Source organism: Anabrus simplex, chromosome 9, assembly GCF_040414725.1.
Source record: "Anabrus simplex isolate iqAnaSimp1 chromosome 9, ASM4041472v1, whole genome shotgun sequence".
NCBI classification, from domain to species: Eukaryota; Metazoa; Arthropoda; class Insecta; order Orthoptera; family Tettigoniidae; genus Anabrus; species Anabrus simplex.
Genome location: NC_090273.1, coordinates 19,574,570 through 19,588,983, shown reverse-complemented (window position 1 = coordinate 19,588,983; position 14,414 = coordinate 19,574,570). Strand labels below are relative to the sequence as shown.

Sequence of the window (14,414 nt, the reverse complement as noted above, 5' to 3'; positions counted from 1 at the left end):
GGAAGGTGTTCTATTGACGCGGATAAATTTCGAGTTGAAATTGCTCTGTAATATACCGGTACTATTGTTTTAAAATGTAAAGGCAGTTTCAAATTAAAAGTCTGAATTTCGGTAATGGGACCGACATTGTACTTTGAATTGCGAATTATCCGTATTTCGAATTAAACAATATAAAAAACATGCAAAACTGTATCTTATGTTTCTGGGAACGAGAGCTGCTTCGAATTAGGCAGGATTTTGAATGAACTGATTTTGAATTATCGAGGTTCTACTGTATATGCAATGCAGCTGTGATGGGAGTAAATAAGCATAGTGAAGTAAACATAGGAAATTGTAACATTCATTGGTTGATTGAAACTTTCCTGTTCCTGCCCAGACAACAGCGCGACTTCTTGCATTGGAAGACATACAGAGCTTGTTGGTTACTTTCAAGTAGATATCCTGTTCGACCAAAAATGCACATGTATGCCATATTGTCTGAATGATAAAATAACATATTAAGTAAAATGGTAATGTTGTAAACCAGAATGAATTTTTGATTTTTTGAAAAAGTTACATATTAACAAAACGGCAAAATTTTAACTCATTACAGAACGTTTTTACGCACATTGAATAGATAAAAGGGATAGCCCATAAAATAATGTCCTTATGCTGGCGTTCGTTACTGTGACAATTTACTGACACAAGATTTTAAAAAAATATATGGAATGGATTGAGCTGTCCAATTGTAAACATCCTGTCTCTATTGCTCCTCTTCTCACATGACCTATGTGATGTATGTTCTTATCATTGATCCCAGTTACCTTGTATTTTTGTATTGTATTTTTTCTGTTTCAGTAAATGTAGGCTGTAGGGTTGTTTTTTTGCTGGTGTCTGCCTCCTGTATTGGGTGTTATCTCTATTGTTAATTGCTATACAACAGACTGCTGTTTTTAATAGCGCATTCCTTATTCTAGGGCTCGTGATTCTCCTGATAGAAATGGCGATGATCAGGATGCAGGCCGTGACTGAACTAAGATGTGGGGTTGCTGCAGCAGCAGGAAGCTCGTTTAAAAGAGTGGTGTAATATAATTATTCTTTCTGTGCCCATTTAATATCATTTTCTCATAAACTTAATGTGAATTTCATGGATAGCCATTTTGATGGTTATTGGAAGTATTTGACCATCCTGGATGTACAGGTTGAGAAGTAATTCACTTCTGGTTGGTATAATATGGACAGTTTTTAACTGGTTAGATTTTTGTATTTCATTTGATTTTGCAAAATTCTCTACTAAAATTTCTTTGACTCTTCTGATAAATTGCATTAACCTTGTATCCTTGTTTGTTCCCTACTATTATATACCGTTTAGAACCATACAAAAGAGTGACCAAAACTCTTGCTGGTAAACTTTAGCGTATTGTGTTCGCTCTAGAAAACTGCAGTTTTTGTAACTCTTTTGATTTGGTTAGTGCATACCACACAATGTGCTGGTGGCATTTCTTGTAATTGTTCTTGTGTTGTGATTTCTGTGTTTTCTTCAGTGACTGCTGCTGTGAACATATTCAATACAGTTGACTACAATATTAAACTTTTTTATTTTGAAATGGTTACTGAAATAAAGCTGTCTGATTTTAGTCTTACTTTGTTCATATTTTGTTACATGGTTCATATTCACTATTATAAATTCTTGCTTACAATATACTGGACACGACTCATTTGTGATTTTGAATCATGAAGTGGTAATATGAAGGTAAAGTAAATGTATTTTATGAAGGGAGCTTCATTACATGCTGGGATAAAATTCATAACCTTACTATATAAGGAATTTCCAGCGCCTGTGTTGTGCAATGTCTCTTCAAATCAAAAATGCTGCTTGTATTTGGTTCCTTTGACCTTATTTGATAATAGCCTTTAGAAACAAACTTTGAGAATTGCTCCACAGTAGCGCATCTAGCCTGGTATTCTTTGTTCATTTTATATTTTTTCCTCACTACTGCTCAAAATACATCAACATAATAAGTTTGCATTTCTTTTAAAAGTGATTTTTGTGAAGACCAAGAGATATGAATGTGATGCTTTCAAATTCATGCTTATGTAATGTTGTGGAACGTGGTTCTTGCTATTTCTGCTTCGGTGATCCTTGATATTTTTTAATAAAGCAGGAATTACACTATTTCTATATATGTTTCATCAGCCCATAGAAATGGGGTTTAAACCAAATTGACTCTTGATATTCGGAGATCCGCTCCTTGATGTTTATTATTCTTAAAAGTAACCATCTTAGCTCAACAAACTAATTGGTTAGAGGAGTGTTCAAGATTAAATCTTAGTGTGATATGCAAAAATTCATGGATGATGGCTTTCAACCACATAATTTCCTTAAATAAAAGTTAATAGTTATACAACGAATCAGTACAATTTGCCACTTTGTATTGATTAGCTGTATGATATGGTTACCAGTACCTGAATTATTTTGTTCCTGGTTTTTAATACTGTATGTATGTGAACAATTGCTGCACCGTAGTTTTTGGAAGGGAAATTACCAGTTTGCAAGAGTAAACGTGAATTTCTCTGGTGCTGATAGCAGATATGTAGCATTCGTTATCTTTTCTTAATAATTGGGAGGCATTGCTCAAAGCCAGTTTTCCTGCAAAAACTATATTTTGTTCAGGTGGTGGTGATTATTGTTGTAAATGAAATATAACTTAGTTTTTTCAAAAAACATTTGACCGTTCACAGGTAGCCCTAAAACCTGCGATTTTTAACCGTTAGTGTGGCTTTCAACAGGCACATTTCACTCATGACCGCAGGTCCAAACTCTCTTAAGTTGTATATCCGGTTTTGAATTTCTGGAAACTTCACTTTTTTGCATGCATAATGCCTGACCGTTGGTTTGTATGCTGATGACTAGCTTTATTTTTTATCCAATCACATACTGCAACTTCTATCTACATTGTACTTTATTCCTGCAGCATGATAACCAATTTGCTGTGCCTCTTCAATAACCTGGAGCTTCTCTTTAGCTATAAATGACTGAGAAGTCATGCCAGCCATTTTAAACACATTCTACTGCTTAAACTCACATACGCAGCATGTCTCTCCTGTGTGGCGGTGACAAATTTGCCGACAGTGGATGGAGAAAGTACCACCTTCCAGATAACTGAATGTCAGGAGCATCTTTTCGCCCACAAATTTTGAACAAAAATTTATGCAGCGATTATTCGCACATGCAGGTCCGACTGCTTAAAGGTCAACACTGAGGCCTTTGGTTCAGAGGGTCCCGGGTTCGATTCCTGGCCGGGTTAGGGAATGTAATTGCATGCTAATAATTCTGGCTCTGGGGACTGGTTGATTGTGTTTGTCCCAACCCTTTCTTCATGTTCACACTACCAACCACCACAGGAACACAATAGTGATACATGGGTTGGCATCAGGAAGGGCATCCGGCTGTAAACTAGCTAAAGCCACATGTGCGACACAGTTCGTACCCGCGACCCCACAATCTGTGGGGAAAAGCGGTAGAAGAGTATTTGTGTATACATTAATTTCTGTAATTGCCCTTGCTTTCACACATTTTTCATGATTAAGATCAGAGGATTATCATACAAAGAATTAACATTATTAGTTTATGCGTTTCTAATCTAAATTCCGAGAAAATCTTGTTTGTTGCTTCTGCTACAATGTTTTTGTTATTTCTTTGTAGTGTATAGTTGCAAATACGGCACATTTGTATTGGTGTTTTATGCCGAACAAGACATGTTTTGTACTTACTGTACCCTGTACAGAATATCACAAGTGAGGAGCTTGGTATCAAAGTTGGACAACTCCATTTTTTTCAGTTTTGAGATTTTGATCGATTTTTGGTTGTTTTTATGCTGAAATCGGTTCTGCAACTATTCTGCTTCAAAAAAGGACAGAACTTAGGTAAAATAGCTTGTATTTGCTCCGTTCAGAATCAAAATATGGACAATTCCACCGTAGTTTCGTTTCAAAAAATGACAACTCCTTCAGTAGCAAGTGGGAAGCCTGTATTGATGCAATATGCTCCCAACATGCACTGCAAATCCATCATGGCTGAATGTTTATAGTAACCTGTAATGAGTGCATTTAGTGATGATTCTTATTAATAATTAACTTTATAATTGTTCGAGAAGAGTAAAAACTGCAAGTCCAAGTCAAAGAAGCAAGGAAGCGAGCAATTGACAAGTCAAATTGGAAACTCACAAAAGAAAAGATTGCTACGACCGAGCTCGATAGCTGCAGTCGCCAAGTTCGGCCAGTATTCGAGAGATAGTAGGTTCGAACCCCACTGTCGGCAGCCCTGAAAATGGTTTTCCGTTGTTTTCCAATTTTCACACCAGGCAAATGCTGGGGCTGTACCTTAAGGCCACGGCCAGTTTCTTCCCACTCCTAGCCCTTTCCTGTCCCATCGTCGCCATAAGACCTATCTGTGTCGGCGCGACGTGAAGCAACTAGCAAAAAGAAAAAAACCGAGTGCCACGTAATTCCAGCATGATTTCGGTATTCGGTACAGTAACATTCAATAGTAACGTAGTCGGTGGAAATAATATTCCCTGTAACTGGACACGCTTTTCTGCCAGCGGGCAGAGTTTTGGGGTTACTTGAAAAGGGCTTAAGAAAGACAACCACCATAATTGACGTGACAGAATACCATGAAGTCTTTGCAAACGTGGACAAGTGAAAATTGTGGGAAGAGATTGGATAGCACAAGACTAGAGACAAGAAGCTAAGGTCGTGGTAAAGCTAACCCAAAGTCTTCACTTTCCACTTTCCAGATGTAAGCCCTTCATACTTAGACGCTCCAAGACCTGCAAGAACGTACTAGTATCTGGTGAGATGGCATACAATACCAATATTGGTAAGTTTATATCTATAAAAAAAAGGCCAAGTCACTTCTAGAACTCAATCCTGCAACAATTTGTCAGATGTAGCCCCAACCCCAAGAAAATTGCAGATGTTAAGAATCTCTTGTCCAAGCACTTTGGAGAAAATTGGCAAGAAATAGACCGTTTACAGTGGTACCGCAATCTCACGGTGCAGAGTGAAGCTGGTAATGTTATCGATGATGATGCTTGTTGTTTACAGGGGCCTAACATCAAAGTTCATTGGCCCATGTTATCAACCGTGGACATTGTGAGCGTGACGAGTTAGAGAGTGCAGATTTTGTTGAACTGGTTCTTTCTAAGATGTAAGAATAACTCAAAGATTTCAGTTTTGACAAAAGGCATCTAAATACAATTTTTTCATGTCATTTTTGACTGATTTTGTATAATTTTAATACATTAGACATAATTACGTTATTTCAAAACACACTTATGCATTAGAAGTGTAGGCGAAGAAAATAACATAAATTCATTGGTATCGAGTTCATAATTGTTTGGTTTGAAAAGAGGACACATTCAATTTTAAAATGGCTCCCTTTGGCTAAAACAGACAACTCCATGACTTGGTTTCATACATGGCCAACTCCACTATTTAAAGTGTAATTACAGCTTTAGTATTCATAAGATTTTTTTACACTAGTATGAAAATATGTTTATGTGGCCTATAAGAATGATATATAAAAAAATCACCATGATACTGACAACCATATTGTGGATCTAGTTTTTTACCTCTCCTATAAAAAAAAGCAAAAGTGGAGCTGTCCAACTTTGATACCAAGCTCCTCAAGTGTCTGATCAGAAATGTATGGCATGCCAGGAGGAATTCGCAAATTAAAAAATGATGCCATGTTATTTTGCCAGAACCATTTATTTCAATCCTGTTGTAATTTAAGTTAATGTAGCAAATATTAGCAAGAGCTTCACCAGCAACAGAAACATCGACAATGCCAATGTACCTCGTATTTTGTACCGGATTTCAGGTAAAAAAATCTGGCGACAATCTTATGCCGAACATCCTTACAGACGTGATGGCTATGATGTTGGCATGTAGTGTATCTCACACTGCTCCTCGCCATTGGCTACATTGTTAACCAGTCAAGTTGCTCGCTCAGTGTTTGTATTGAACAAGGTTTTTACAAAATCATACCAGAGGGTTTCCAGTCTACCACCTCACTCCATGTAGGACTTCTGGACTACCGGCTTATATATATATATATAGATATAGAGGGGCTGCGAAGCCTATGCCCAAAGAACATAGCAATCATCTTGTAAATCAGGGTAGGTAATCTTTGTTGATGCAGTTGACTGTGTATGAGAACTTCACGTGGACTTGTTACTTGTGAGTGCTGCACGTGGAATACCAAGCGTAAATCGCCAACTTCCAATTTGAAATGCCTCAACTCAGTAGCAGTCAGGAGTGCACAAGTTCCATGGCTCTGAAATACCTCATCAGCGGGGACACTTCCGTAATGAATACGACAAAAATCAATATCGCCAAACTCCAGACATACGATCTGGTTTACCATAGACTATATGCCTGTCCTGTTGCCATTTGGACGGTTGAGATAGTTTTGATGATGCCTATGAAGCTCGCTATAGCGAGTACGATATATAACGATAACCCCTATATAACGCCAATTTTTTTTGCTGTCCCTTCAAAATTCTTTTATTAAACTCTATATTATCCTTTGGTTACAGCGAGTGCCCTAACACTGACACATCCTTTATTACGAGTGATTAAGCGCGCGCAATTTTTTCCGTTACCAATTTATGCACCCCAGCGGTTGTGTTGCGTGCGATCGATTACCTTCGGTAGGCCTATAGTTTCCTTGCTATTTTCACTAGAGTTCTCTCGTCGACATTCGAAGGCAATGTCGGGGTCGATTAGTAATACCCGTCGACTGCTATTTCGTAAAGAAAATTTGAAATGAAAGAGGATATTTTGGTAATAAATGCGTAAATGTGTCCGATAACTATTGTTAGCTCATTTAAAATAAAGGCTGACTAAACGATCACTTAATTTTAAAGCTAAATACTGCAATTAAGAATGGGATAATCTCAAAATATGGCAGAGTGCATAATTGATTTCACAGGTTAGTTTATATTTTCTCGCATCTGGTTAAATTACGGAAAGGCTATTATGTAAATTTATAGTGAGGTTATAATTTCTCTACACTTGAAGCGTGTTTTCATCATAGGTAGCGTACGTATATACGGTCAAGTTATTCTGGGTGACTGAATAAGAAAACTGAAACGTTTGCTGCAAAATGCGATGCCGAGCTCGATAGCTGCAGTCTCTTAAGTGTGGCCAGTATCCAGTAATCGGGAGATAGTGGGTTCGAGCCCTACTTATTTCAGAGGATAGTTCATATTTTCTCGCGTCTAGTTACATTTCGGAAAGGCTATTCACATGTACATTTTCCGTCGTTTGAAGAAGAAATCTTGAAATGTTTGCCACAGAAGCCTGAGTGATACCGGTACCGTATTTCTCCTAATTCAAGACGACGTTTTTTCTCTCAGAATTTCATTCGGAAAAAAATTAAGTGGTGTCTTGCATTCCTGGCACAATAGTAACGGATACCACTTGCAACTACTGCGGTAACCACGCTGCTTCTTTTCACTCCCGCACGCGCACGTATACACCAAAATTCGTTGACAATAAGCGATCTCTTTATTATACATCGCTAGCTGCGACAACCGGTTGTACAGGCCTGTGTGTAACATCACTGAATCTTGGAAAATAGTGAAGAGAGAACGACGTTCGATTAGCCTCTACAGAATCGTTTCTCAAATCTGCAGAATGACGTCAAAACAGCGAGCCTTCGAATTCTTAGAAAGGCCACGGCTACTCATTGGCAGAGTTATAACGCGTCTACTGTACCTGACACTTGGTAAAATTAAGTTTCATAGACAGCAAGAACATCTTAGTGTTGGATAGTCGTTTTGTAAAGATACGTGGAACAGTTATTCCCAGCAAATTAACAACGGGTTCTCGTCGATATTATGATGCCAAATGTTATGTTTATGGTTATCAAACATTCGAAAATGTAGAATACTTGTGCATAGGCTTAACTAAAGCCAATATTTGACGTTAGCGTGAAGACAAAGATAGCTAAAAGATGTGACAAGGACGCTTTAAAGAAGTCTTGTGAGGTATGTGCACGAAAAACTCGAGGGCAGAATGGCCGTTTCGTGGTGCAATAAACTCTTTCTTTGACCTTCAACGTCCGCGATTAGGCCTATACATCGCTAACAGCTGAAGTTGGCCGAACCCGGCAAGCGAGACATGCGCATATTGGTTGCCGGTTATATCTGACGCTGGGTAAAAGAAAGTTTTATAGCCAGCAAGAATATTATGATGGATGGTCGTATTCTGGAGACGCATGCATACTGTGCAACAAAGGCATTCATATGATTTGACAAAGCACCTTTTGATCCTGATTTACGTTTTTGAAGGAAAAAGTGGGCTTCGTCTTGGATTAGGAGAAATACGGTACTATAATTTTTCAGAATGAAATTAAACTCGCACTTTCACGAAAAATGACAAGTAAGCCGTAGTGTGGATATCGCCCCAGAAATGCAAGTTTTGAACAAACTTATTGCCTTTTTATAAAGATTTTAATGTGGATACTGTTACACATAAATCGGTTGTAAGAACAATCCGCTGTAGTGAGTAAATTTTTCGCTGTTATCAATTCTCGTTGGTCTGTTATTGTATATTATAAATTTTCCAGCTAGCTCATTCCTGGTTGCCTGCGTTTTGCTACAGTGTGCTAAGTTTGATTCATCAGTTGGTAAATAGCACACCTACAAAGACGCATGGCTAGTGCATACTGTGGAGGCCACTGCATAGGCTACAAATGCGCTATGAGAGACTTTGCTCATTTTCAAAAATTGATGCCTGCCTGGCAATCAGATTAAATAGATGTTGATTCCCATAGGGAACCTGAAATATTTGTCCCGAAAGAGTAAATTTATAATACCAATATAGGTGGTCCATTATTGGATATTATAAATTTTCCAGCTAAGTCATTCCTGTTTGCCAGCATTTTTCCCCAGTGTGGTAAGTTGGGCTCATCATGATGTCTCGGTTTCAAATGAGATGTTTGCAGGACAGGGTATTGGTAACCTGTACGAATATTAACTTTCATTTGAGATTAATTATTCAGAATGGTTGAATTTTTTAGCCCAATCATTTCACACCATTTAAATGTGCAAGATTTTTATTTGTGAACAGAAAAGCAAGGTGTTCAAGATATAAGAACATTCCAAGTTATCTGGAAAATGAAATCAGATGACTGATACGTGCGGTAATGCGATGTTTGTACTGAAAATATTTTCAGCAGCTGCTTTGATGAAAGGTAAGATCTGCATTAGTTTTGACTGAGGGAAGAGAAATTAATATTGCTGTATTAGATGTCTAAATTTGAGGGTTCCACTTTGGTTAACTCGTGCTTATTTACGGACGTTTTGACCCTATTTTATTGCTGGTAGTTTCTGCCGCTGGGCGCACAGTGCCTGCCGCTAGCTCATCGCTTCCTGCCGTGTGGCATAGCAACAGGCACAGCACTTTCCTAACTTTATTCTGGCATGACTTGGTAAACTAATTAAAATGGTGAAAATAAGCACATGCCTTATGACAGCAGATATTGAAAATGTTCTATTTCCATACATTTCTGGTATTTTGTTGAAACTGATTCACATGCATTAGTTCTACCGTGGTTCAAGCTATTTTCCTTCTATGATCTTTCAGTTCATCTAACCTGTGAGGGTTTCTTGCACACACGATTTTTTAAGTTCTCCCATAAATAAAAGTGGCAAACAAATATATCTGAGGATCCTGGTGTACATGAGTCCGTACTAATAACACTATCTTGAAAAGTTTTCTCAAGTTTTAATGTATCAGCTGTATGCACGGCAGCGTCTTGCTGGAATCCATTTCGAGTGTCAAGGATGTCAAAAATGGATTAAGTATATTTTTCCTGTATCTTCGTGCATTAATTGTGGCCTCAAAAATAATTTTCTGTTGTCTACTGAGAGAAGAGAAAGTAATCTTGCTCTGTTATGTTTCTAAATTTGAGGGTTCCACTTTGGTGTTAACTTGTGCTCATTTATGGATGGGATGGGCATTTTTCTCATCAGAGATAGCTGTACAACAGGGGAGTTTCAAAATTAAAAAATATGTAGGCCTAAGCTCATTTTATTCGAAGACATTGGAATGACATTAAGAACATTTCTATCAGTTTGATGCTGTTACCGTACAGTATCCCTTGTTCTAGGGCAGCTGTGTCTTGTGGACACACTCTCTCTCTCTCTCTCTCTCTCTCTCTCTCTCTCTCTCTCTCTCTCTCTCTCTCGAAACATACCCATGTAAATGGATCCATGCTTAGTCATAACAAAAAGATACCTATTTCATGATCGTCTGGTCCGGCTCCATGGCTAAATGATTAGCGCGCTGGTCTTTGATCGCGGGTGGGAACGGTTGATTTTGCTGGCACGGGGGCTGTGTGTATGTGTTGTCTTCATCATAATTTCATCCTCATCACGACGCGCAGGTCTCCTACAGGCGTCAAACCAAAAGACATGCACCTGGCGAGCCGAACATGTCCTCGGACATTTCCAGCACTAAAAGCCATACGCCATTTAATTTTCATTTATGATCATGTGGATGCAGTTATTGTAATATAAGAGGTTACCTTGTATGATTTCAATTTTGTAGTTTGCCATGCTGAGCCCTTTGAAACCCTGGCTTCATGTTACTGTCCATAAAAAAAATTTTTGTGGTGTATACACATTTGGAGGCATTTTGAGAATTGCACCCAAAATTAACACTTTATGAGAAAAGTTGGGTTGACACTTGTTAAACGTTCTGAGCACGGAGCGCGATTGAGGAAATGAGGTGATTGCTGCAGAGGTGGGAGCGAGTGATGAGTCTACGGCAGGCACTGCAAGCACACTGGACAATCGATGAGATAAACTTGCCGTATAAAGTAATGCCCAACTGTGTGGCAAGTAGATAAACTACTAAAATACAAATGACTGAACAACATTGGTGCAGTTTCATCTTTGTTCATTATTAACTATTAATCCTTTCAGTGCCGCGTGCTATTATTGTTTTCCTACTGCTGAGCGCCAAGGCCAGTTTCCGTTTTTTTGCAAGCTTTTGTTTGATCATTCACAGTTCAGCTGTTATTGTAGGTAGAATCTTGAAATTTATTTTTTAATTTTTTATTAATATGATTGCCTATAAGAATGAAGCCTTACTCAGTTCATTTATGGCCATTAGTAAACATTTGGCAGCCAAAACCCAAAAATATTAAATAAAAATAAAACAAAAGTTTAGCAATAAATTTATGTGGAACAAAATAATGTTTATACATCGCGAATATTTTTATTGAATAGTACAATCTACTATGAAGCTATATTGAAAGTTTCATTTTGTGCCTAAAATAAATCGTAGTAAAAATAATTTATGTCCAAATGAGCCAAAAATATAAATTAATTACATTTGTTTCGTTTATATATCAATACAAACATAACAGAAGATAGTAAATACAGTACAGATGTCTTTTACATAACATACTACAAATAATAAAAAATAATTCAGTACATTTTCCAAGACCTCTCACACACTTATGTTTTATCAAGCGCATTGGATTTATAATCATTTTCACAGCAGTAAATGAACAAGTAAAAGATCGAGAGCAACTAGACATAGAACTGACACGGTGCACAGCCACGCCAAGTAAAGTGCGCCAATAAATATGCCTGCTGATTGGACTAATGTACTGAAAGAATGGCCTTGAAAATGAACGAGGCTGTTCATTACAAAAATAGTCTTTAACTAACTATATTGGGAAATTGTGAAAGAAAATGACTTGCTTTTACTAATAAAAAATAAATACTGAACGTCCTTTTGAAAGGCGTTGGCATTTTTCAGATAAAAACCAAAGGGGCTTTCAAAAGGCTCCATGGCTAAATTGTTAGCGTGCTGGCCTTTGGTCACTGGGGTCCCGGGTTCAATTTCCAGCAGGGTCGGGAATTTGAACCATAATTGGTTAATTTCTCTGGCGCGGGGCCAGGTGTGTGCGACGTCTTCATCATCATTTCATCCTCGTCAAGGTGTGCAGGTCGCCTACGGGTGTCAACTCAAAAGACCTGCATCTGGCGAGCCGAACTTCTCTGACACTCCCGGCACTAAAAGCCATACGCCATTTCATTTTTCAAAAGGATGTTGGCGCTTAGAGAGTTAATGTAGACTTACTAGAATTAAACTCAATATCCGCCCGCGCTGCTATACTTTACTGTTGAGGCTAGCAATGGATGGCGGCAATCTGTTCACTCAGTGATTCCTGCATAGTATGACAACTTTGTCATGCCTCTCCCTGCATCATACTTTGCTCAAGTGATTTACCAATAAGAAGAAATCAGGATGTGTGCAGTCATCGAATTGCTGTGCAAATGAAGGGAAAGGATATACTTGCAGTTGCCATCACTGTTATTCCTTTGTCATAACAATGCTTTGACATTCTTATTCTCTGTGACCTGATATACCTAGATAAGTGTTATGATTGAGGTACATTTAAAAAAATGCACACTGCAAAATTTGAAATACAGATTCACTTGTAAGCTGCCTCCTTTTCCTGGACATTGCTATGGACATAAATGTAGACCCTCAAATTTGCATTATATGAGTTGTTGGTTTGTGAAATATTTAAACTTCTGAAGGGGTCAGCTTTTGCAACAGTTTTTGTTAGCTTGTTTTACATCCATGTACTGATCAAGTTTGGAATACAGTATATCCTTGTCCGCCACATCTAATAGGCGATATGGAAATGCCATGTGGACTTGGGACGAGTTATTTCGAGGCTTTTCACATTCTTTAATAGTTTATAAAAAATGACAACTTACATGGGTGTGGTGACTTCTGTTCGTCTAATATTGCCTCCTCTTTCTCTTAATTATTTTCTTTTATTGGTTTTATTTTGCTATAAATAGGGCATAATTTACCAGAAAAAATGTATAACAAAGAACAGAATTTCCATTTCAGTCTTAAATAAATTGCCTTCTTAAATTGTACATACTGTTGGGATGGTGGTGGTTGTTCTTGGCCAAACTGTAAATTGCTGCTGAAATTACATGGCATTGCATTTTATACTTGACTTGGTAATGTTGAAAGGTTGGTGAAATATACCGAAGATTAACGTACACAGAAGAAGTTGTAACCAGCGGGTAGTCTTGTGTGATTATTTGGTACATGGGTGTCTCTCATCCTGTCAGTCCTATAATTTTTTTTGCTGCCAAGCCAATTAAAGTAAAATAAAATTTTGGTAACATTCTCCAACAGCTGTAAAATTGAGGTATGAGAAACAGAATCTAAGTGACTGCTCTGAGGCTCGTGCAAGAAGTGATGTTTTAATGTTCTGTTCTTAGGGATTTGTCTGCCTCAGAATGTCAAACAGTTTTTAAAACCATGTTGATACAGTACTTACATGAAATTTATACTGTATTTACTTGCATATGACCTGTTTCATTTTTGTGCATGTCTTGGAAATTGAGTGTATCAAAATATCTATTGAATAACTATAGGGTTTCCACTGATTTCCATAACTTCGCAATTTCACATGCCTTAATTTAATTGGTTTTTTTTTTTTTTTTTTTGCGACCATTAGTTTTTCTTGTTTTTTCCAATATCTGATCATGTTTGGTTGAACAGCGTCATGGGCGGTATCTCGCACAGCATTCTTATTGCTAAACTTAATGACATTTAGTTTAGAAGAAGCAGAATAACTTTTTATGCTTACTGGTATTAACGTTACCACTCATAGTAGTTCACAACTAATTCAATGATATCGTAACTTTCCCTGACTACTATGGGGTTACTGTAATTTGACTGAATGGCCACTGCCTAATAAAGGGTCTTGACAAATACAAGAGAGGAATGGCTGCAGGTGACTGGCTGGCTTGGAAAGCAGCCTTGGGGCAGGGGATTGAGTTATTTTTGGAACCTTAGCTAGCCACAACCTTCCTGGTTACAAAGGAATACAGAGTCTTGGTACTGTCACCCACAGAGTAATCAATGGTAACAGCAATCTGTACCATGCACTCCCGGTATTTAATGTAAGGATGTCCGTGGAAATATCATCAGTGTCGCATTCCAGTCACCTGGGTGTCTTCCATTTTTCCTGCTCCATTACTTCCGCCACATCCAATCCAGCTTCTCTAATGTCCTTCCAAATCTGATCCATCCACTTTCTCGGTTTTCCAACTGGTCTCTTTCCAGTTCCCTTCTTGCTACCTGTTCCTTTCCCATTCTTTTTACATGTCTGAACCATCTGTCTTGCTTTCTGTATGTTCTGTACGAACGGTTCTATATTTAGATCTTTTCTGATTACCGTATCGAAAATAGCAATAATCTGATAGTTTCCCATTTTACAATGTCTAGTAAAGGGAACCCTTGTTACATGTATTTTGGGTCTAATGTCCAATGCAAAAATTATTTTTCTTTTTTCCTAACAAAAATATATT

General features: G+C 37.8%; 1 protein-coding gene across 2 annotated transcripts in view; it reads left to right on the top strand.

Annotated features, from left to right (window-relative positions):
- Positions 1 to 1,622, top strand: part of LOC136881066 (serine/arginine-rich splicing factor 7) — a 30,443-nt gene extending 28,821 nt beyond the window's left edge. For both annotated transcript variants that reach the window (XM_067153674.2, XM_067153675.2), the window contains exon 6: positions 957 to 1,622. In XM_067153674.2, coding sequence (XP_067009775.1) covers positions 957 to 1,011 — 55 coding nt within the window. In that variant the 3' untranslated portion in view covers positions 1,012 to 1,622. The remainder of the gene's footprint in view (positions 1 to 956) is intronic.
- The last annotated feature ends 12,792 nt before the right edge of the window (positions 1,623 to 14,414 follow it).